We start from the raw sequence: 23,458 nt of genomic DNA on the forward strand, positions 1-23,458 counted from the left end.
ATTCCTCTTGCATCTCCATATCTTCTGTTCAGATCCCCGTTTTAAGAATCCTTAATTACTTTTTTTTTTAATGTCTAAATACAAATTGTGTGTCCACAGATCCATTTGGCCCCACGACATCTTTGGCAGTTCAGAAGATGACCCCATCCAAACACTGCTGCACATATATTTCCGTCATCAGACACTTGGTCAGACTGGGAGCTTTGCAGTTGTGGGCTCCAACCAGGATATGTCTGAGGCCAGCTCAAAGCTGATGGAACTTAATCTAGAAATTCGGGAGTCTCTACGCATGGTGCAATCCTATCACCTTCTAGGGAAAATCAAACCAGGAGTCAGTCTTGTGAGCACTGGATTCTGAACAGCTGTCATTTAGAAGAGAACTGATACTGAAGATGCTTCTGACTATTATTGAGCACCTTTCATTTGAAACAAAAACAAAAAACACAGAAAAGAAACTGCAGCAATCCTGACAAATGACCCACTTTCATCACAGCTGGAATTTAGTTCTTCAGAAGAATCTGAAAATGGAAGTTAACATCTTACTTAACTGCTCTTTCTACACAGTAGCTGTGTGGCAGTAGTATTTTTTTAATTAAATGTATGTATAAAACCTACATGAAAGGAAAAGGGCTTAAATGTAATGCATACATATGCATTATTTTCTGTTGTAACAGAACCATACATGGTGTTTGCAGTAACAGCCTCTAAATGTTGAATCAATACTGCAGGTGGGATGAGGCTAAAATCAAGGCTGGTTTATTTTGGCTGAAGACCTGCAATGCTCCCTGGCTTTCCAGCAGCAGTAGATATAATCATCAACTGATACCTAATGAGACACTTTGCAGCATCATGGAGAGTGTGAGGTTGAATACGAGTAGGAGGGCTTCTGCCTGCAAAAACCATTGACTTCTCAGTGTTTAATTTTGTTGTCCGTAACGAGGAAACGATGTGTGTGAGTTGGTATGTATGGCTATGTGACAGTTGTTTTTTGGAGGTATGGATGATTGTTAAATGAGGTCTCAGAGCATGCTTGTGAGAGCTGCAAGATTATTTTTGAAGAAATTTTATTTTATTAGATCTAATCCTCATAGCGTGTAAATGTTAGGACATTTAATAATATTTTAAACTGGGATTTCCCAGTGTTTCTAAAAGAAATAATATATCTGTTAACTTTATTGGAATGCTGCTCAGTTCTCTGATCAGTGCTTATGTTACAAATATTGATAACAACTAACCAAAAAGTAGCTGCCTGCAGAGACTTTAAAATGTATATTAAAGATATATGCTGCCCATCAGCAATTCTCATTAGAAGTTAACTTATTTTATTCTGTAAATATTCTAGAAACTGTATAGTGCAAAACCAGTATTTTTCTTGTAAATTTGTGCAATGCACTGTTAAGACATTAGTGTATAAAGCTGAGGGGAAGGGGAGTTCTCACTATGGGTAGTCACATACATGACTTGCAGTCTGAGTAGCCTGCAGGCTTCAAACAGAAGTCTGAATGCACATACATGGCTCAAGGTAAGCCTAAGGAATTGGGACTATACAGACAAAAGGATTGCCTCCCAAACCACACAAACAGGCAATATTCTTCTAGTTCAGTGTCAAAGTCTGTAGCATAAAACAAACTGGATTCTGTTGAAACCAACAGCGTTTTGTAAAAAAATAAAAATAAAAAATAAAAAAAAAATGAAAAAGAAGAAGAAAAAAAGAGAATGTAGTCCCCCGATTCCTGTGATTTGAAAGGAACACCCAGTATTTTTATATACATCTCTTACCCACTGTGATTTTTTTTAATGGGCTCTAATTCCAGAGTTTAGAATGTAGAACTGAAATTCTTAGCTCTGCCTTTCTGGGGGAATTGAACCCCACTAGAAATGTAATTAATTGTACTGAAGCGCATTAACTGAAGGCACTGTGCACACTGTTGGGCTGCTGACAGTAGTTACATTATCCTAACAAGCTCTGTAACCGGTCAAGGCACATCCATAATCACTGTATTTTTTTCCTGACCCTGATAAAATGGAATTATTTTGATGGTTTTGTGGTACTGTAGCTGGTGTTCTTAATTATTTAATAAGTATTTACAGGGGGATAAGTGGTTACATTTAGTGGCGCATTACACTTTTATTTACATCATCTTTTACCAGTTTTTTTTTTTTGTAAAAATAAAAAGACATTGTATCTGTCATCTCGTGTACTTTTACAGGCCAGAAGTTCATATATTTTTAGGAGCATTTAAGTACTTAAGCTAAATGCTGACTACAGAAGAATGGGAATTCCTGTTTTTTTTTTCCCCCTCGTATCTGGTGCATGCATTTTCCCAGGCATCTTCTGAGAACGTGAACAGAATTTCTAAGACTCCTCAAAACTCCATTTCTGCATACCTGCCCTATGGAGCATAAATCATAGTAGCTCAATGACTGAGTATTTCTTCTTAGTGCACGCTTCCTCTTTCTCTGTGGGTTAAGAACCACCACCAGACCTCCTCTGTGCCACCTGTTCTGTCTTACAAAGCCCCATCCTTCACTCCTGGCTGCTCACAGCCCCTTCTCCCAGAGGCCATCAGGCCATGCCAAGTGCTGCTCTTTTTGCTGATTGCCACTTCCCAAATGACTCATTCTCACCCGGTGCCAGCAGCATGCTAAACACAGCTGTACTGAAGGCTGTCTGAAACCTGGCACGTCTGACATCTTTAAGATGCACTGAGTGCAGTATTACCAGAGCAAAAAGCACCTTTACATGGAAAAGCTGTGCAGCGCACACTCAAGATATCTCTAAAGAGCTGACAAGTCTGCTCCTTTCTGCTCTGCATAACCACACAGGTCACCATCAGCTTCCCTTCTTTCTGCTGAATTGAGGAACTAGGGCCCACAACACAGCATGTGCTGTCAAAGACATGACAGAGCAGTAAAGCGGGAAAGAATGCAGAACTGTACATCAAGCAATAAAAGCAGTGAATATATTTTTGTTGGAGGAGTGACACTCACAGCTACTGCTGCACTAGGAGCCAGCACAGCACAAAGGAAATCTTGTTTAACACCATTAACAGCACTGCCTGCTGCACTCCCCTTCCTCCACACCCAAGGACCTTACAGCAGCAGGTAGGGCCAGCCTGTCCCTCTTTCACCACTGAAGGAGCTTTCCTGAAGATCAGCTGGGCTCTCAGCACCAGCTGTGTGCCTTCCAAGGCAGCAGTGCCCAGCTGTATTGCAGTTCCACTCTGGCTATTGCTGGTAACTCCACAGCAAGTAGCCCTCAAAGCCATACTTGAGAGGAGAGCTGTGTACATAGGGAGAGCTGAACTGCTATTTCTGTCAGCTGCCTTGATATGGCACAGAACTTGTGTTGCTGTAGGAAAAAAAAAATAAAAATCAGTAGCACTCTGCCTATTCCTAGAACACATCATGCTGATATAGTAATTAGTGAAGCATGCATAAGTGAAGTTACTGAGCAATCAATTGCTGGCGATATATTGTACTCTTACTGCAAAAGATTTAAGTTACAAAACTACAAAGAGTTACTGCACTAAGTTCAAGGGACACACTTAATGCAGGAACTGACAGCAGGATGAATTACATCTGTTCTAGAGGAGCTGTAGCATTAACACTGCCCCCCGGCAGGCATTCTCTACTGGCAAGCACAGCAGTTGCCTCCTCACCATACCATAGCCTCTCTGAGAGCAGCACAGACACAGACTGCTCCCCTTCAGCCACTCCCGATGGAGTAAAATCAGTTCTTCTCTAGAGAAAGACACCTTAAAAGAGTTCTCCACAAGACTCAGTCCAGTGTAGTGCTAATTTCAAAGGTAACAGCTTTATTCGCATTCTCAGGAAAGTACATTTCTCCATTGTTTACCCAACTCCTTAGCTATGAGGTAGAATGTAGAGGGACACAGGTTTCCCTGAGTTGTCTGTGCAGGTGGCACTGCTGTAGTGTGCTGATGTGCATAACACCACTGAAACATGCTCATCCCCATGGAGACCTCACCCTAGCAGCAGAAATAGTCCAGGTGCATCACTTCTAGCTGCAAACCCTATCCCAGACGGGCAGTGATCTGCTCCTTCCCTGACAGGAGGCAGCAGACCCCAAGCACACACCACCCCATGTGCAGCTCTTTGTGCAGCACCTGAAGGTTCAGAGGAAGCTGGGCAGATGCAGGTCACCTAGAGCCTTTCAAGTGCCACTTTTCCCAATAACCCAAAGTTTCTGTTCACCTGATGCTCCCGTCGGTGCGAGCGTGGAAGAAGGAGTGCATTCCGAGGGGAATCAAACATCAAAAACTCCCTCGCCATCAGCCAGTGATAGCTGCTTCTGAAGACAAATTAACACCACCCCAAGCAGCATGTGCTCCCAACTTATAACACCAGCTCAGCCAAGCCCGGGCAGCCATACGAGCAGCAGCCTGACTTCTACACAGTCATTCTCAGCCTCTTCCAGAGAGGAACAGCAGGGCAGGAGCCCTGCAGCACCAATGTGCACAGTGACTGAATACCGCCATGGCCCCCTTTGCAATGTGCTCCACCACCCACGGTGGATGTCAGCCTGATGCACAAGTGGTTGAGCTTCTCATGCAGGATGAGTAACCAGCGTTCTTTCCTGTCTGAGATTCCACACAGCCTTGAGCTGGCTGCAGCCCAGGCTGTCACTAATTCGCAAACCAGTATTTGCGGGCTCTTCCCTTACACAATTACCAAAATCTCAACGCACACCCCCAAACCGGGCACAGCCCCACCTGACCAGCAGAGGCTTCACCAAATCTTTACTCGCAGCTTTCCCAGCAACCCTCAACCCAACCAACAACAACGGAAAACAACCTGCGGAGCCTGCAGTTCCCCTGGAAGAGCCCTAAACAAACAAAATCCCCCTCCTCCTCAGATAATGTATTTGAAGCTGAAGGTGCTGTCGCAGGAGAGGCGCTTCCCCTTGCACCTCCCGCACAGGTCCTGGCGGTGCGGCCTCTTGGGGTCCACGTGGCGCAGCTTCACGGGGCAGGTGCAGCGCGTCTGCTTGCAGCTCTGCGGAGAGGCGGCGTCAGCGGGGGAGCGGGGAGCGGCCCGGGGGTGCGGGGGACGGAGGTTACCTGGCAGGTGATGTCCTCCACGCGGTACGGGTTGTAGGACTTCTGGCAGGTGCGGCAGAACTGACGGAAATACACCTGCGGGGCGCGGGGCGGTCAGCGTGCGCGGGACGGGGGCGGCGAGGGGCCGGGCGGGACGGGACGTACCTTGTTGGTGCCCTGCACGCACCAGACGTAGGCGCTCTCCCAGCGGATGTTGCAGTCCTTGCAGTGGTAGTAGCCGTACTTCTGCTCCAGGAACTGACGGAGACGGCCGTTACCGAGGGCGACGCGCGGCGCGGCCCGGCCCCCGCCCCAAGCCCCGCTCCTCACCTGGAAGCGCAGACGGGCCTTGCCCGGGGCCGCCTCCTGCTTTTGGGGCGCGGCGGGCGGCTCCTCCCGCGGCTCTGCCCCCTCCCGATCCCCGTCCGGCGCCGCGGCCCCGCGCTGCTCCAGCGGAGCGGCCTCGCGCTCGGGCGGTTTCTCCCAGCTGGCGCGCACCGCCTCCGCCTCGCGCCGCTCCTCCTCGACGGCTGCCGGGGCCGGCGGCGCCTCGGGCTCCCGGGACGCCTCAGGCTCCTGCGACGCCTCGGGCTCCCGCGGCGGCGGCTCGGGCTCCTCGGGGAAGGCGGTGAGACGACGGGACGCCACGGGCGAATACACGGCGACGGTGCGCGGGAAGCGCACGGCTCGGGTGCCGGTGGTGACCGGGCTGCCCTGCTCCTGCTCCGGCTGCGGGGCCGCCTCGCGGGGTCGCGACGGGGCGAGGCCGGGCCGGCGCCTCAGCAGCGTGCGGGGCCCGAGGGAGCACTGCACCGAGGCGTCCTGCCGCGGGTTGACCTGCACGCCCACCTCCTTGGTGTTGGCCTTGCGGAGCCGCGGGGTCAGGTTGGGGTTCACCTGCGACAGGATGGCCTTCAGCTGCGCACGCTGGTAGTTGTCGAAGTACTCGGCCGCGGCCGCCGCCGCCTCCCCGTAGCCCGCCAAGTAGCCGCCCCGCGGCCGCCAGCCGCCCGACCCGCCTTTGCCCTTGGGCGGTGGGTAGCGGTAAGAGTAGGGCGGGTAGGCAGCGTACAGGTAGCTCTCCATCGCGTCCTCCGCCATGGCGCCTCGACGGCCGGCTGGGGGCGGCCTTAAATACCCCCGGGGCGGGGCCCGGCTCCCCACGCCCCGGCGGCGCCCGCCTGAAGCCCGGCCTGGGGCCTCGGGCCGCCCGCGGGGCTCGGTGAGCTGAGGGGAGCGGTGCTCGCGCTGCCTCCACGTGACGAATGGGCCGCAACGCGGGTTTGGTTTGGGCACGGCCGCGTATTTGCGGCGAGCGCGGACAGCGCGGTATTTTACGACGGGAGCGTGGAGACACGTGCAAGGTGACGGCCCCTCGGCCCCTCGGAATGCACTCCTTCTTCCACACTCGCACGGACGGGAGCCTCATAGCACGGAGAGGAGCCGTCACTGAGTTGTGCAGCAGTGATACTTTCTCCTCTTTTATTATTATTATTCTTTTTATTTATATATACTTTTGAGGAAATACACCAGTGATGGCAATAAACATACGTCACTTTGTACGACGGGAGCAGCTGGAACAACAACAGAGTCCGAGTGAGTGCACCCAGCACAAGCATGGCTTCATGACAAGCACGCCGTCACCTCAACAACAGCACATGGCCCCGGCTGTCACCCCAGCATCTGCCTACAGCGCTGTCTGTGCCGGCTCTGTTGGAGCAGCACCGAGCTCCTCAGTGGTCACCGTGCCATAGGAGGTATCGGGCACCTCCTCCTCCTTCAGCTTCCTGTAGGAGATGTCTGTGTCCTCCTCCTCGCCCAGCATCTCCTGCTTGGGGCCGTCTCTGCCGTACACCTTGTAGGCCAGCACAAAGAGCCCCGCTTCTGCTGCCTGGAAGAGCGCATAGAGCAGGGGGAACATGTACATGCCGCCCACCAGCTGTGGGGGGAAGGTGAGCTTGAGGATGGCGGTGCAGAGCTGAACGTTCTGGCAGCCAGTCTCCAGAGACACCGTTCTTCGGCAGTGCGGGGGCATTCTGAAGAGAGTGGCCAAACCATAGCCCAGGGCATACCCCGTCAGCGGCATCAGTACGGCGATGGCATAGACAGAGGCAGGGATGTGCGCCAGCAGGTCGGGCCCCAGCATGGTGCCAGTCAGAATGAAGAGGATCACCAGGGTCACTAAGAGGGACCACAGCGAGACCTGGCCACAGACAGCGAGAAAGAGCACAAGGCTGTGAGTTTAACAGCACGAGAACCCCCTCTGCTCTCACTTTGTGCATTCAGAACCTCTGCACTGCACCGATAGCCACTCTGGTGCCCGCTGCCGTGCCCTTACCTTGACCAGGAGGTCGGCAGCGCGGGGATACCGGTAGCGGATGAGCACCCCCAGGCCGATGGGCAGCAGCGTGCTGCCCAGCGTCAGGCTGACGGCTCCCAGAGGCAGCAGCCGCACCAGCGCCGTGTGGATCCAGGGCCGGCTGTACAGCCACAGGCACAGCGGCATCAGGAGCAGAGCCAGCAGCGTGGAGGAGGCGGTCATGATGATGCTGCGGGGGAGCGAAAGGTACAGTGAATCGTATCGGGACAGGAGCTGCCTAAACACACCCCCCTCTCCCGTCCTCCCCGGCCCGTGGTAGGATCGGGGTCCCGGGGCCGAGCCGCACGCTGTTCCCGTCCCGTCGCCCGTTGCCTACCTGAGTGTCATGTCGCCGTCGACGAGCACCGACATGAGATTGGAGAGGTTCCCCCCGGGGCAGCAGCCGCACAGCAGCACCGCCACGGCCGCCACCTCGTCCAGCGCGAAGATGAGGGCGAGAAGGAAGGCGACCAGCGGCATGGCTACGAACTGCCCCAGCAGCGCCAGCAGCACCCCCACGGGGCGCCGCAGCTGCCTCCCCAGCTGCCCCAGCTCCACGGCGCAGCCCAGCCCCAGCATGGTCACGCACAGCGCCAGCCCCACCAGCACGCTCAGCCCCTGGCTCAGCGGCCGCTCCCCCGGAGCCTCGGAGGCTCCCGGCGCCGCTCCGCCGTCGGGGCCGCCGCCCGCCGCCGGCGGCTGCTCCGAGCCGGCCATGGGCGCACCGCGGGGCCGCGGGACCCTCGGGGGTGACGGGCGCCCGCAGCCCGCGCGGAGCTCCGCGCCGTCTGCCGCCGCTTTCGGGGGCGGTGTTTCGCCGCAGCTCCGACGGCCGCCAGCGCCGCCCCCGGCCCCGCCGCCCTCCTCTCGCGGGGGCAGGGCCCGCAACGGCTGCGGGGGGGCACCGAGCTGCTCGGGGAGCGGCGGTACCGCGCCGCGCTACGGGCGCCCTGGCTGGGGGCACCCCCCGCAGATCTCCCGCTGGTTCCAGGGGAGGACGGGGGTAGGAGTTCGGGGCGCTGCTGGGCGCTGGGGGTGTCCGGGTGGGACTGGCAGGAGGCGCCCAGGGTTCGGTGCTGCTCCGTCCATTCTCGTTTCCTTGCCGTTAACTGAAGGAGAGCACGGGATGAGTCATCGGCGCTGGACAGCCCGATGGGACCCAGCTCTCTGCCACTCATTCATTCGTATTTTGTGCTCCACTGCTGGCCAAGGAGAGCACAGGGCCAGGTTGGCTTTCTTAAGCTGAATGTTCCAAACTGTGTTTCCGCTGTATGTGCTTCAAGTGTCACACTGCTGAATCTTCTGCTCTCCCTCATGCTGCCGGTGCTTGGCTTCAGTTCCCTTATCGCACTGTCCTCCTGCTGCGGTGCCCCATGGTTTGCTGCTGCTGGAGGCATGCAGGCACAGTGCAGCAGCTCACCCAGCAGGTGTGGGCGCTATCTGCCACTGTCACTGCCCAGGCTGGCTGCGGTGGTGGGCAGATATTCTATGTCATAACGTATAGCACATCCCGCGGGCAGCAGCAGGAGGAGGCCACGATAACCCAACTGTTGGCTCCCCCCCTCCTGGCAGCACTTTGGTATTGTCACATCAGGAGCAGTGCAAAAATGTTACGCTTGGCACTGAGTGTGGTGGTTATCATCTCTGCAGGTGGCCATGGGCTGGCATGGTGTGTCATCGTGAGGGTGCAGGCTGCAGCCCGGCCCGTGCACGGGGCACTGCAGTGTGCCTCAGTCTGTGCAGATTGCTGCTGTGAGCGGGACACACACTGCCTGCCCGCAGCACAGGAAGCGCCGCATCGACTGCTGGCGTGTTAAAGACATGGCAGATAAAAGCCATCGTCTTTTATTCTCAATTATTCCTTGTTATTCCATCTGCTGAAAATTGGATGAGCAGACAGGTGGTGAAAGCAAGGAGTGGGAAAGAGAGCAGCCACTTGTGCACTGTTTGTAACCGTGGGGAATAGTGTTGTCTCACTACAGCTCTCACTACTCACAGAAGGGGCTTGGTTTCTGCAGGGGAACTGCATGCTGTGAGCAGTGCTGACCGGACTGTAAGGAATGACCCAGGTCTCCTCACTGCTTGTTCAGCCAGTGAGTTCTCAGCACAGTGCATGGAGCGGTTGTTGAAGTGCTCTGCTCCTGGGAGAAGCACTGTGCCCTGCACCTGTCAGCGCTGGGCAGTCTGCAGAGCAGTGATGGGAGCGTGGAGAGGAGAGGAAAGGCCGCAGGGAGAGACCTCTGGGCCTTGAGAACAGCAAGACCTGTGTGTTCATTGCTACTTATAACATGAATCCAGAGTGGTTATTTCTTGTGTCTTTGAAGAGCTAGGAATCAAAATACGAATATGCAGATTTGCTGGTGATTTTGATGGTTCTTTCATCGCTGTCTTTGTGCTGATAAGGCCATGTTGGCTGGTTCTTGGGCCTTCTCTGAGTGGGTGGCTCTTGTTGCCTCTTTCAAGAGGGAAGGTTGCACCCTCAGGACATTGGTCAGGACGTGCTGACCAGGATCGATGGGCATTACTCCTACCCCAAACCAGTCATATTTCAGGCAAAAGCTGAGAGAACCAGATGTGTTGCTTCCTGCCCTCCTTTCTGGGAGCCACTGCAGGGGCATAGTGGCAGGATGATGGCAGCATCTCCTCATGCGCCACGGGGCCATTTGCAGCAGCCAGCAGCATTTGTCCTTGCCCACATGTCCCAGTCACTGCAACCTCTTCTGCTGTGGGACTTCCCTTCTTTTGGTTCATCTTGCACTGGTGTCATGGAGCTGCCTGGCCTCTCAACCTGTTTCTTGGGTTTCTGGGTGCAGCACCCATGCTGCTTCCTTGTGCAGATGAGATCCCATGGAAGTGCTTCTCCTCTATTTGAACTCCCCCATTCATCACAGTTCTGTTCTCTTCTCCCTCAGACTCTTATTTCAAATCATAGAACCATGGAATGGTTTGGGTTGGAAGGGATGCTAACGCCCACCCAGTTCCACCCCCATGCAACCAGCTCAGGCTGCCCAGGGCTTCATCCAACCCGGCCTTGAGTGCCTCCTGGGATGAAGCACCCACAGCTCTCTGGGCAGCCGTGCCAGTGCCTGAATTCTGCCCACAGTCTGCACTCTATTTATTCCCTCCTTGAGAAGTGCTCTGACATTTGTAACCTCTGAGTGTTGTTACGAAGTTGAGGTGGTGTGGTAGAGAAGAATCTGGCCATGACCTGAATGCAGCAGCATGAGTCTCACTGCTGTGCTGTCGATCTCCTTTGTGTCCCTGTTGCCTGCTGCATTTCCTTTGCGTGGCTGCGGGCAGCTCCTCCCTTTGAATCACAGACCTGCTGAGCATTTCTGTGTTAGCAGTCCAGGGCAGAAATTACTGCTGAAATAAACCCCGCTGTTGTACTTGGTGTGCCCCATGGTTATTTTTAAAGCACCTCAAGCCCATTAATCATCAGATGAAGTACTTCAGGACTCAGGTCGCTGTGTTCCAGTATTTCACCATTAGGACTGAGCGTCCTAACTATGTGTGATCCACCTTCCAAAACTGAGAGGCAGATCCCTCTGCCAGCCATCCCATTACAGGTGGGCTCCTGGCCCGTGGGAGAAGGGCTAATCCTGCAAATGGATTGCTGATGGACATCTGCTGAGGCGGTTGTACCCCTGCAGCTGTAAAGCAGGTATTAATAGTGTGTGTTCGGAGGCTGCCTTACTATATTTTTGTTTGCAACTACGTGTTGCATGTTAGATACCTTTACCTGAGTTTAAATAGGAAATCGTTCTGCCTCAGGCACTGCTGCCTTCCGTTGCTGTCTGAGATCTTTTTTTTTTTTCATGTGGGAGCACCATCAGCATCACGATGAAAGGCATAATAAAATAAATGACCGGATGACTAATGCATGTCTCAGTGCAGAGGAGCCGGAATTAGCTTTGTGCCCAGCCAGGCAGGGGCAGGGAACAACGGAGCTGGGGATGGCAGGGCTGGGGATGGCGGGGCTGCCTCTGAAGCTCACCCCTGAGCTCAGAACCAGGCTGCAAGCAGAGCTCCGCGTTTGCAAGGCTCTGCTGGCAACCCAGGGTTGGAACCCCCTTGGGCACAGGGCTGGGGGGGTTGGAACACAAATGCGTTGTGCTGCAGGTGCTCATGCAGAGTGAGATGACTGCAGTGTGCTGATGATGTTGGATGATGATGGATGTGCGCAAAGTGACAAATGGTGGTGGGCTGGGAGGTGCTGTCCCTGGCCCTTACCCAGCTGGGTTAGAAGCTTCTGTTTCCCATGGAGGCTTGAAGCCCCACTTCATTTCCTATGCAGGAACCTAACCCAGTTAGGGACATAAATCATACGAGGTGAAGCGCGTAAATGTCGTCTTGTGCCTCTAAAATATGGGCTGTGGTTTGGTTTTGTTTTTTTAAAGCCAGGTCAGAGTAAATGACACTGAGAACTGCATCTTCCTACAGAACAGTTTGAATGTCAAAAAAATACAGGAGTGAATTTAAAGACTCCTGCAGCATTGTTTGCTACATGCAGTGTTAATTTAATTGAGGAAGGACATCCTAAAGACAAATCCCAGCCCTCTGCTGCTGAAGCTTTCTTCAGATTGAAAATAAGCCCATGGGACAGGTCAACAGCAGCAGTACTGCTCTGCCTCAGCCCTCTACACTCCACTCTCATTGGCATTGCTGCTCTTACGGCAAAGCTGCATAAACATGGAATAAAAATGGTCCTTGTCCCACTGCCAGATTTTTACAGAATAATGAAAATGGATATCTGTGGCACTGATCAGCACATGAACAAAGCAAGGCCAGACCGCAAGCCAGGTGTGCTGTTACCTAAATTAAATCTCCATCGATTTACAAAGAAATCTCAGGAGAATGGGAAGAAATAAATCTCACACACAATGGGAAGCTCTTAATACTCCTACTAGAGGGTGTTGTACATTGATGTGATGAAAAAGATCCCTGACGCACAGCGCCTGTGCTCTTCTAAAACCTCGCTGAGGTGAGGCTTGTTTTAATAACCCAAACGATCTTCATGTTGATCCTGTGATCTTAGTGGGACTGCTGTGTCACTGTGGTCAGGGAAATGCATTCTGGATGTTGTGGCCCTGCTGATTCATTGGGAAGGTGATTTGGGTCAGCAAAGGCTTTTGCTTCTGTGTTGGGGTGCCAGGCAGGTATTGTATAAGAAGCGTGGAGCAGTGTTCCATCCCTGGGCTTGCTGACCCCACTGCTGGCTGCAGGCAGGTGCTGCAAACAGACACGCAGCCCCCGTCAGCAGCTGTCTGGACAGGTGGGGTGCTTTGTTCACAGCCCAGAAAAAATCTGGGTAGCCAAAATCGTAAGGCCCAGAGAGTGGTGCTGGTGAATGGAGTTAAATCCAGCTGGCAACAGGTCGTGATGGTGTTCCTCAGGGGTCAGTATTGGGGCCAGTCTTGTTTAATGTCTTCACAGATGATCTGGGTGAGGGGATTGAGTGCGTGCTCAGTAAGTTTGCAGTTGACACCAAACTCGGAGGAAGTGAGGATCTGCCTGAGAGTAGGAAAGCCTACAGAGGGATTTGGATAGCCTGAAGCCATTTGTATAAGCTTTAGCAGTACCAGGTGCCAGGTCTTGTGGGCAGTGTGCCCAAGTGGCCAATGAGGCCAGTGGCATCCTGGCTTGTATCAGGAACAGCGCAGCCAGCAGGAGCAGGGAGGTGATTGTCCCTCTGTACTCCACACTGGGGAGGCCACATCTTGAGGACAGTTTTGGGCCCCTCAGCACAAGAAGGGCACTGAGGCCATGGAATGTGTCCAGGGAAGGACAAGGAAGCTGTGAAGAGTCTGGAGCAGAAGTCTTACGGGGAGCAGCCGAGGGAACTGGGATTGTTCAGTCTGGAGCAGGCTCAGAGACTTGAGCTCTCTAGAATGACCTGAAGCAAGGTTGTAGTGAGATGGGAGAAGAATTTCTTCTCCAAAAATGTGGAATGGGCTGCCTAGGGAGGTGGTGGGGTCATTATCACTGGAGATGTTTAGAGAACATGCAGATGTGGCACTGAGGGACATGGTCATTGGGCATGGGGTGGTGGGTTGGCAGTTGGACTAAATGTTCTTAGTATTCTTTTCCAACCTTAATGATTAAGGATAAAAGGTGAAGTGCAAGAAAGGGACCCTGAAAGATACCTTGTCTGTTTTGAATGGAGTCACTGTGCTGTGTGGGAAGGGCGATTCTCATGCAAAGTGGGGCAGAGAGAAAACAGGAGATCAAAATTAGGAAATTGAGCAGCGCTTGTCGGAGTGACAAAGGCATCAGAGCCAGACAGTGCAATGGAAAGGCTGAGGGCAGAGTGGAGTGGCCTGTAAATGTGATCTCTCTGTTGTTTTAATTTTATCACGCGATTACTGATAGACCAATTTCAGTGATTCACATTGGTAATTAATATTATTTAATTATCTTCATGACGAGAAAAATGCAGGAAGTGGGAACACACTGATAAAGAAGACATTCTGCTAATGTAAAGCTTGGTGGAGGGGAACAGCACAAAATGTGGGATGGGAGTGCTTGCAGTGTGCTGAGATGTGGGCAGTGCCACCCACAAAGGCTATGGGGGTCTAAGCCCAACGGTGAGCATTGCTTTTTATAAGTTCTGCAGTGCAGGCATTCAGCCCAGCTCCTGACCAGGAGGACTGAGCCAGGCCTGGGTGCTGTGCAACACAGGCTCTGGTGTCCTGCAGTGTTCCTGTGCCTAGAGTGCAGCCTAGGCAATGCTGAGCATGGATCCAGGCCTGTGTAAATGGCAACATAAATACAGGAACCAAATCTTTGCTAAGATTTTCACCAATCCACCCCCATAAAAAAAAATTCTATCAACTCTGACATTTACAATAGACATTATCTGCTCTGTGACATTTGGTCTTATAAACAGATGTTGACCAAATTTCCATTTGTAGCTCACCTCACTGCCACAGATGAGAGGATGCCCACAGCTGACCCTTGTCTCTAAATAGCAGAGTGCCCACCCCCCCCTCCCAGCCACAGGGTGCTGACAAAGGACTGAGCCCCCAGGAAAATACATCAACATCACCAGCGGCGTGTGGCAGAGCAGGGAACCAGAGGAGGGTCGCCTGCAGCCCAGTTAATGACTGTTAATGATTCTTTGATCCTGAAGCCAGGTGACAGCAGTGACACAACACTGCTGCCACTGATATCCAGGCACTGCTTGAAATGGAATCAGGGCAAAGGTTTCCTAATTCCTTTGTGTTCAAGTCAGCTAAAGCAGCATTAGCAGGGTTTGTGCCTGTATTAGCCTGGGGGTGGATGAACATAAACAACTTAACCTTGTGCTGGGCTCCACATCAGTATATAGGGGAGAGATTTGTAGAAAACTCAGAGGCTAAGGCAGGGGCAGAGGCTTTGCCTAGCGTTCCCCAACTCCTTTATCCCTCATGAGGCTCTAAAAGGCAGCACCTGCTTCAGTGAAACTGCATTTCTCAAGGAGGAGCATCAGGAAGATTTGTCACGAGCAGCACCTGTTCTGCCCAGCTTCATGCTGATAGAGCTCTTCTCACACAGCAGGTTGTGTGGTGGACTGGTGTATCTAGCTCTGAGCTGGAAGCTCTCAATTAGAGCTTGGTCTGTTGCTTTCTCCTGTCAGCTTTCTCCTATCAACATTCTGGCTGCTACTGGAGCACACTGTGAGCAGAAGCTGTATTAACCTAGGGTTAAAAGAGAGAGGTGAGTGAAGTTCTGTTAGGTAATGAATTTTTTGTAGTTGGGTGTATGGGTTGGTCTGGTGGTACTAACTGAAGGGAAGCAAAACACCTGGGAGATGTACCTTGAGGAAGGTATCATAGAATCACTTGAGGTGGAAGGGGCCTTGTAAAGCCTTTCTAGGTCAGCTGCCCTGCAATGATTAGGGATGCCTACAGTTCAGTCAGGGTGCTTAGAGCCCTGTCCTGTCTGACCTTCAGTGTAGGGTTACTATGGCCCCTAGTTTAGCCTGGGAGCCTGACTGGGGAAGAGTGATACAGAACTTTAATCCATAGAGACCTTGTAATTAACTGATTGCAACAGAAGTGGAGGGTGCTGAAAACCCCGTTTGCGGGTAGGGAATCACTTCAATTACCTGTGCCTGTAATTGTGCTGGAGAGCTGTAAGTGAGTGTAACCACCACAGCTGTGCTCTGTTCCTGCAGCGCTCAGCGCAGTCACAGCGGAGCTGTTGTGTAATGGGAAGGCAGTGATGTATAGAATGAGTGAGACACTGGGACTGGGGATCCCGTTGTAAAGTGAGCAGTTCTAGAGAATGTGAGCCTGAAGGAGGGTTGGCTCCTTTCAGTTCCTGAACTGCAAACCAGGGATTAACGCAAGGCCTTGGGAGGGAAAGGTTTCTTCGCTGTGCTGAAGTTCTGTGTGAAGCGCTGCCCACATCCCAGCCTCACCTTCCTAGACCAAAGCTGTGCTCAGACTGCCTGCAGGTGTCAGCCTTGTGCTAGAGGACGGCCAATGCTCAAGAGTAATTCTATGGGCTTTTCTGTCTTGTTTGTTTCTCACTTGCAGCAATCTAACTTCACGCTTTTTAACTTAATAGGTTTAAAAAACCCAACAAACTCTTGCTCTTACAGGTCAAGAGGCAGAACTAAAAACACATGGCTGTTGTATTTAATGAAGTTTGCTGCGATTTGTCTTTCTCAGAAGTATTTGTAGTAAAAGTTTCAGATGATCACAGTGGAGTGCTCTGCAGTCACTAACAGACAGCAGCAGCGTGAGCCCCGCTCACATTTACTTCCCCAGCTCAGCTCAAGGTGAGTAATGCACTGTCCTGTAGAACCTGCCCCAATGCTTCTGCAGCACCGACATGGGAGCAGTCACGCCTTCCTGCAGCCTGAGAGGACTGTGGGGAAAAAATACTCTCTTCCCTTTGAAATCACGAGATGCTGAGGGATGTAGGTTGGTGGGCATGGAGTATTGGGTTGGCGTTTGGACTGGATGATCTTAGTGGTCTTTTCCAAGCTTAGTGTTTATATTATTCTAAGTGTTGGCAGAATCATGATGCTCAGTGTAAGTTTAATACAGAAGAGTTTATTATAGAAACCTGCTAGGAGAGACGTGGAAAAGGCAACCGAATTGCCTATGATTTTGATGCTGCCCTAGGTTTTCCTGAAGGAACATGAGGCAAACAATGTTTGATTGCTGAACCAAAAGGCAAAGGGAAGGAGCAGCTTGCATCCAAGGGGCAGGAGGAGTGAAGTCAGCTCTGCTTTAGAAGGTAAGCTGCCTCGGGGAAAACATTCTGATCTGGATGTTTTATTACAAACCAGGGGACTATGCTGGAATACATGGTGAGTCTCACTGGTTGAATTTCATTGTACAAATCACGCTAGGTCTGTTTACCATATATAAGTAAGTCCAGCTTAACTATTCTAATGCTGCCATGATGAAAGGATGGCATTTGTGTTATGGAAACAGGCTTACTGAATCTGACAGCTGTGCTCTTGCTGTAGATTTGTATGTGGCACCTCCATGAGAATGCTTTAAAGGCCTATGAAGAGCCTGAACATTGGTTACTGCAGACATCTTGCTCAGAGGGTCATGGATTTCACAGCTATGAAGTTGAATGATTTCCAGCTACTGCAGCAGTAAAAGCAATCAGCCACCTTTAATACAACGGCAGTATTAATGATTCAAGGTGTGGAAGAGCATGCTGGCTATTGCTTATGTTATGCTGTAGCAAAATGCACATTACCAAATTCAAAGCAAACTTCTTGCTGCTGTGTGAACCAAAGCAGGCTACAAAGAACAGAAGATACAGTACAAGCATGCAATATTGCTTGGGAGGAGATAACAGAAAGCAATGGGTTGAAGAATTGTTGGCCTGTACTGCTCTTAATGCATATATCCAGTTTCTTGTCCACATGTTATCAGTTGTAACATAAAGGCATTTGTGTTTGAACTAGGTAAAACTTAACAGCTGAACTGAGGCTTGCTGGATACACTTTTTAGGTTGCTCAATTTTCTACATGAATTCCCAAATTTTTGTAATGCGAATTTTTTGTTTCCTCTGCTGAAGTGAGCATGAATTCTATCCTGTAAAGATAGAAGGCAGATTCTGCACTTAAAGACTCACATAAATCACTGGGATGAAAATTCAGAATACAGCTTTTCATGTAATCTGTTTAGGCTTTAGGAAAGCCTTTGACTCTGTCCCTGGAGTACTCTCCTAGAGAAGCTGGCAGCCCGTTCCTTGGATGGGTGCACTCTTTACTGGGTAAAAAACCCTCTGGATGGCTGGATCCAGAGGATGATATAAATTAAATCCATCATGAGCGATGTTCCTCAAGGATCAGTACTAGGGCCAGTCTTGTTTAATGTCTTTACTGATGATCTGGGTGAGGGGATTGAGTACATGCTCAGTTCTCAGACTGGTGCACCCTCAGTTCCCAGACTGGGAGGAAGTGAGGATCTGCCTGAGGGTAGGAAGGCCCTACAGAGGGATCTGGATTGATGGGCTGAGGCCAATTGTATGAGCTTCAATAAGGCCGAGTGCTGAGTCCCACCCTTAGGTAGCAACAAGAGTTGCTCAGAGGAAAAACACCTGGTGGTGTTAGCTGACAGCTGCTGAATGTGACCCAGCAGTGTGCCCAGGTGCCCAAGGAGGCCAACAGCATTCTGGCTTGTATCAGAAATAGTGCAGCCAGTGGGAGCAGGGAGGTGATGGTCCCTTTGTACTCAGCACTGGTGAGGCCACATCTTGAGTACTGTTCAGTTTTGGGCCCCCTCAGTGGAAGAAAGGCATTGAGGCCCTGGAGTGTGTCCAGAGAACGGTGAGGAAGCTGTGAGGGGTCTGGGGCACAAGTCTTATGAGGAGTGGCTGAGGGAACTGGAGCTGTTTAGTCTGGAGGAGCTCGGGGAGACCTGAGTTCTCTACAGTGACCCACAAGGAGGTTGTAGTGAGGTGGTAAATCAGCCTCTCCTCTTAGCTAACAGTGATAGGGTGAGAAATGATAGCCTTTAGTTTGCAGCATGGGAAGTTCAGGTTGGATATTAGGAAAAACTTCTTCTCAGTACGAGTGGTGAGGCATTGGAACGGGCTGCCCAGGGAGGTGGTGGAGTCCCCAGCCCTGGAGGTATCTTGAGAACCACGCAGATGTCCTCCAGTGCTGCATGGCTTAGTTGGCAGGGGGTGATGGATAATCTCAGCTGTCTTTTCCAACCTTGAATGTTACTTGAATTGCATGTTGTCCTTATAGAGAGCCTCTGAGAGCAGCAAAAGTACCTCAATTCACTGAGGAAATCGCAGAGGCAAATAACAGCACTGTACTCACTTCATGAACTGCAGGGACAGTAGCTGATGTTCAGGATTGAAGAAGTGAATACAGCTCTCGGAAGGGAACACCTCCTCTCCTTCCCCCTCCCCCCCCCAAAAATAATCCAACAAGAACCTCTAAAAAAAACCGCCCTATAAATACACAAAGACTTCATAAACAGTTTGTTATATGAATGATGAAGGCAGTATTTTGTGGTAAGAATATTTTATATATTTTTACACTTTAACACTTACAAAAACATTCAAACAAAAAAAATTAAATAACTTTGGAAGCAGAATGAGTCTTTCTGCCTACATACATACAACAATTCCGAGCTGTTGGCACAAAAAGTAATCCACATTCATAAAACCCTTACTACTATATCAAACATAAGTTAAGTAAATCATAGGCACTAGTTTATCAAATCCATATTTCCACACTTCTGCAGTAAATCTCTAAACACAGAGCCCCATGATTTCCTGATATCAATAAACTGGTAATGCACAAAGGCTTTCTAGTAAACAGACAGTCTGTCTTTTCAGGAAGCTGTTTGTTGTATTTCAGGGGGAGCAGAACAGCAGAGAAAAGAATGCTTAAGAACTGAAGCTGAATTTAGCCAAGTAACAAATTCCTTAAGGAAACTTACAAAACAGTTTGATGCAGCCATGGTAAAACCCCAGTATCGTCCTCTAAACGGACTTCTAAAAGTCAACCAAGGTGTTTAATAAAATCCACCAATTAAAAGTAAACTCTTTTTTCAGTGAAGCAGCATTGCTTTGTAAAATGCTGACATGTTAAAAATTGTGTCTTTGATGGGAACAGGTGCATTTGACCTCTTCTACTTAACAGCCACGTGCGACATTTACTGACATCCGCTGTCTGTGCCAGCAACGCAAGACCAACTTGTTTCAGCAGGTGACTTCTGCTGGAATCTTACAAATTACAGTATATTTGATACCAATGGCAAAGTCTCAGCACACATACTGGTCTGGAGTGTGAAGTCACTCATCACTCCATAGCTTGCCTACAGCTGCTTGAGTAATTAAGAGCAAATCAGTCTCTGCTACTTTCTGTTTGGCTTCTTCCAACACAAGTAGTATTGCATGGCTTTTTATCCAGGAATATGCAAACGCCTGCCTAAAACTCAAGTGCATGGATTTCAGGGTTAGTTATCCTCTTGGTGGGAGTCAAAATACACCAGCAGTTCCAAACTCAGGGGCTGAAGGCTATCTGCTGCCTGATCCAACCTGTAGTGTTTGTCAGTCATTGCACAAAGGATACCACTCACCTTTCATTATTTCACTGACTGTACATCCAACACACTGAAAAAGCCTCAAACAAAATCCCTTCCATTTAACTTGTCCCACCAAACACGACCTTAGTTACAAGTGTTTGTATGATGTCTTCTGAAACAGAAAATGACGGTTCAAATGCTAATTATATAAATGAGTTGTTTTGAGAAAAACATGAGTGTTAGAATACGTCAGAGCCACAGGAGAAATTTAAGAGCTTGTAAACAGACATAGCAGGTTTCATACTCTATTACCAGTAATGTAAGATACACATATGTAAGGCAAAGTACATATTTAAAACACACTTACTTACATGGGAAATATCTTCTGTAAAAATATTTACAATTTAAAATAAACCAATTTAAGAAATGGATGAAAGTAAAAAAATAGGATACAGAAAACTCCCTCATACCATGGAACATCACCTAAATGAATATCATTTGGCATCAAGAGTCAACTCATTACCTTAAAATTTGTATGTTACAAGTGCATAGTTGTGTTTCCTTCTCCTCTACTATCAGCATTTACAGTTGTGTTCCAGGCTGCAAGCATAGTGGTATGGTATGACAATGAATGAACGTTACTACTTGCTTGTTCCTTTTTAAGGAAACCTGCTATAAAAAAATTTTTCCCCAAATAGTGAGTAATGTGTTCAAAATGTGGCTACAACAGCAAAGGCCATCTTTCCTGAGCCAGGAACTTTAAGGTCAGAAAGATTGTACAACTGATGCTAAGCCCTTTTGGCAATCAAGCAGTAAGAGCGTGTAAAGCTGATAAATCAACACAGGAAAGATGCAATCCATACTATTGCATTTGTGTACGTCTGCTACATTCAAACCTTTAACATTAATAAAAGCCATGGCTACTCATTACTGTTCTGCCTAATCTTCCAGAGTAGCTTCTGATTCTCCCTGAAGGATGTATGTACCACTTTTCCCAATGAGGATCTCATTCCATTGTTAACAGCAATATTTCAGTAGCACTGTAGCAGTCTGCAATCAGAATATCAATGTAGCCTTGTTTAATTAGTACATATTTCCAACCTTTCTGTTGAATTAAAATAGGTTGAAGAGGATGTTTTGGAAAACCTAAGTGATTGTTGTACTTGCCGTTTTCCAAGATGGGCATTTCTTTGGCATTCGTTAGGTTCTTGCCCAGACATTGGCCGCTGTCATAAATGCTCAAATTGACCCATTTTAGCAAGCAAGAAAAAAAAAACCCGAAACATAACTGAGAGCAATTTAATGTGAAAGTGATTGTATGACCACCAAACATCTGATGTTAGATGTCATTAAAGTGCTGCTTTATAATCTCTGCCAGCTTGTGCTAATTAGAGACAGAGAGGTCTGGAATTCATACAAATCCCAAAAGTCACATCTGAACAGTCTGTAGAATCAAGCTGTGTGTTAGCCTGGGGAGGAAGCATCCATGAGCACTGGAACTTTGCATTAAGCTCTGCAGTTCAATAGCAGCCATCTTTCCAACTCTCATCTTTCATGTTGCTGTAGGTTTTGGGAGCAGGTAATGATCTGAAAGAAAAGGAGATGTTTTTCAGTTTCATACACAACAGCTGAAGTCTCCATCTACGATAGGTAAGAGCTTAAGCGTTTTTAAAATAAAGTACACACTTCACTCATCTGCTTCTCTGCAGTACAGTTTTTTTAACATAAACTCCAAAGTATTTTTCAGTTTATGAACTTAGCAATTATCCCATCACAAAACCATCTAAATAAACAGTCAGAAAACATTTTTTACTGTATTCTACAAGAACACAGATTTAAAAATGAGCTTTTTTTTTTTTTCTGTATAAGCAGAATAATCCTTTTTAGAGTACTTTCCTTACATCAGAATCTTGGAAGTTCATTGATACTTCACTACTGCACTGCATACAGCTACTGCATGCTGTACCTACAGCATGTACAAGAGCTGTGTAATAACTGAAGCACTCCTAAGGCCAGCTGGGATTTGGACAACTACACTTTGCTTCTCTTAAAAAGTTTCTGTAGAAAAAACCACCCTTGCTGTTTATAATAGCACATTTCATGCTGCTTATGGAGTATTAAACAATCAGTACTGCGAGTCACTTCTTGTTCCCTGCCCAACACTCGCAGCAGAACTGCTCTTTAAGACTGTTTCACCTTTCCTATGATACTGGAGATAACTGTTTCTTCTTTCTGCTTAAGGGGATTCTCAATATTCCTCATGGATGACTGCTTCCTTACGTCAGGTGTCTTCCACTTGACACCTTCAGTGAAAACACACACTAGCCTGGCATTAAAAGCACATATTCCAAGTTATGCACCATTTCCTTCTATTCTCCTGAAGACAAGCTGTCCATGTAACCTTCCAGCTGATAATTAGCTTCTCTTGTGGTTGCTTTCTGAAACTCTGACATTAAGCAACTTCTACAGGTGGCTGCTGACACAGAGGTTATGTTTGAGTTGAAAATTTTCTTTCATCCTGTGGCTTAACTGCACTGATATTTACGTTAGGTTAAGAATACCCAATGGATGAGCCCTCTGTTGTTAACGAGCCTTCCTTCCAAACGAACAAGTGTTCTATTGTGGTGCCATTACTTGACACATTTACAAAAGGAGCTTCAGTAGTTCTAACAACTTCAGACTGTGTCACTCAGTGGTACAAATAAATTTTCATTTGCCAGCTGCATTTTGGTGACTTTTTTTTAAACCACAGAAGAACAAATCTTTGCCTTCGCAGCCCCATGCTGTGACACTTTTTTAGTTCAGTATCTTTCATTATTCATTTCAGCTTCACCCATCTTCCCATCCCAATTCAAGAAACATTTTCTCTCAGTTTTGCTTCAAACCCCTTTTTGAAAACACGAACACTTGCTGTGGAGGTTTCCATTTCTATCATTTCTTAAGACCTGGAACCAAACTAAAAACTGCAGTAAGGGACAGCAGAGATATACAACGTACAGAAATCAGTGTGCAAACCAAACATTTGGCCTGCCTTTCCCACACTCACCTGCGAACAGGCTGTGCAAGTTTGCTACGAGGCACTGGGATGCCCCCCGTGGAAGGGGCACTGGGTCTGGGCAAACCACTCCTCATCCCCGCTGTCCCTGCCGGCCTGGTGAGGGTGGTGCTGTTAACACCGCTGGCAGGGCTGGGCAAGCCTGAACTCTGAGCTGCAAGAGGCCCCGGTGAAGAACTGCTGTGTGTCAGCTGTGTGGCTTCCAGAGGAGCAACAGAAGCAGGTCCGTGGTTACCAAACGCTTTCAGCGGCTGCCGCAGAGCAAGGGGAGACGGCGCTGCGGGTGAGCGGAATTTACTTGACGAAGGTACTGGAAAATAAAATGCAGAAGTTGCTTTCAAGCATAACTTACAGTATAACTGACATTAAAAACAGGCAAGGATTCTGTGTGAAAATTCAAACACAATGTATAATGGAGTACAGCCAATCAAGCAGCAATGAGAAACAGGAATTCAGATGTCCTTTTTGTCATGTTTTT

At 49.2% G+C, this 23,458-nt stretch overlaps 4 protein-coding genes and 1 long non-coding RNA gene across 18 annotated transcripts in view; 2 read left to right on the forward strand and 3 right to left on the reverse strand.

Moving 5' to 3' along the window:
* FRYL (FRY like transcription coactivator) overlaps positions 1–2,038 on the forward strand; it is a 155,817-nt gene extending 153,779 nt beyond the window's left edge. For all 13 annotated transcript variants that reach the window (XM_048943375.1, XM_048943373.1, XM_048943377.1 and 10 more), the window contains one exon: positions 100–2,038. In XM_048943375.1, coding sequence (XP_048799332.1) covers positions 100–358 — 259 coding nt within the window. In that variant the 3' untranslated portion in view covers positions 359–2,038. The remainder of the gene's footprint in view (positions 1–99) is intronic.
* A 1,760-nt stretch (positions 2,039–3,798) lies between these two features.
* ZAR1 (zygote arrest 1) lies at positions 3,799–6,164 on the reverse strand. The gene is made up of 4 exons (XM_048943383.1): positions 5,394–6,164; positions 5,229–5,321; positions 5,085–5,159; positions 3,799–5,019 (listed from the first exon to the last, which is right to left on the reverse strand). Exons 1-4 carry the CDS (start codon positions 6,162–6,164, stop codon positions 4,876–4,878), a joined length of 1,083 nt encoding a protein of 360 aa, XP_048799340.1. The 3' UTR covers positions 3,799–4,875.
* A 449-nt stretch (positions 6,165–6,613) lies between these two features.
* SLC10A4 (solute carrier family 10 member 4) lies at positions 6,614–8,139 on the reverse strand. The gene is made up of 3 exons (XM_048942029.1): positions 7,760–8,139; positions 7,402–7,612; positions 6,614–7,266 (listed from the first exon to the last, which is right to left on the reverse strand). The coding sequence occupies exons 1-3, from the start codon at positions 8,137–8,139 to the stop codon at positions 6,751–6,753; spliced, it is 1,107 nt and encodes a 368-aa protein (XP_048797986.1). The 3' UTR covers positions 6,614–6,750.
* A 6,659-nt stretch (positions 8,140–14,798) lies between these two features.
* LOC125691995 (uncharacterized) lies at positions 14,799–17,459 on the forward strand. Its single transcript, XR_007376392.1, has 4 exons — positions 14,799–15,120; positions 16,010–16,189; positions 16,539–16,653; positions 16,889–17,459. It is a non-coding gene; the product is annotated as an uncharacterized LOC125691995 (long non-coding RNA).
* Positions 17,460–18,896: 1,437 nt separating this feature from the next.
* Positions 18,897–23,458, reverse strand: part of SLAIN2 (SLAIN motif family member 2) — a 32,410-nt gene continuing 27,848 nt past the window's right edge. For both annotated transcript variants that reach the window (XM_048941925.1, XM_048941923.1), the window contains 2 exons: positions 22,972–23,290; positions 18,897–21,512 (listed from right to left, as the gene is read on the reverse strand). In XM_048941925.1, the coding sequence (XP_048797882.1) occupies positions 21,446–21,512; positions 22,972–23,290 (386 nt within the window). In that variant the 3' untranslated portion in view covers positions 18,897–21,445. The remainder of the gene's footprint in view (positions 21,513–22,971; positions 23,291–23,458) is intronic.

This window comes from Lagopus muta, chromosome 4 (genome assembly GCF_023343835.1).
Source record: "Lagopus muta isolate bLagMut1 chromosome 4, bLagMut1 primary, whole genome shotgun sequence".
Lineage (NCBI taxonomy): Eukaryota > Metazoa > Chordata > Aves > Galliformes > Phasianidae > Lagopus > Lagopus muta.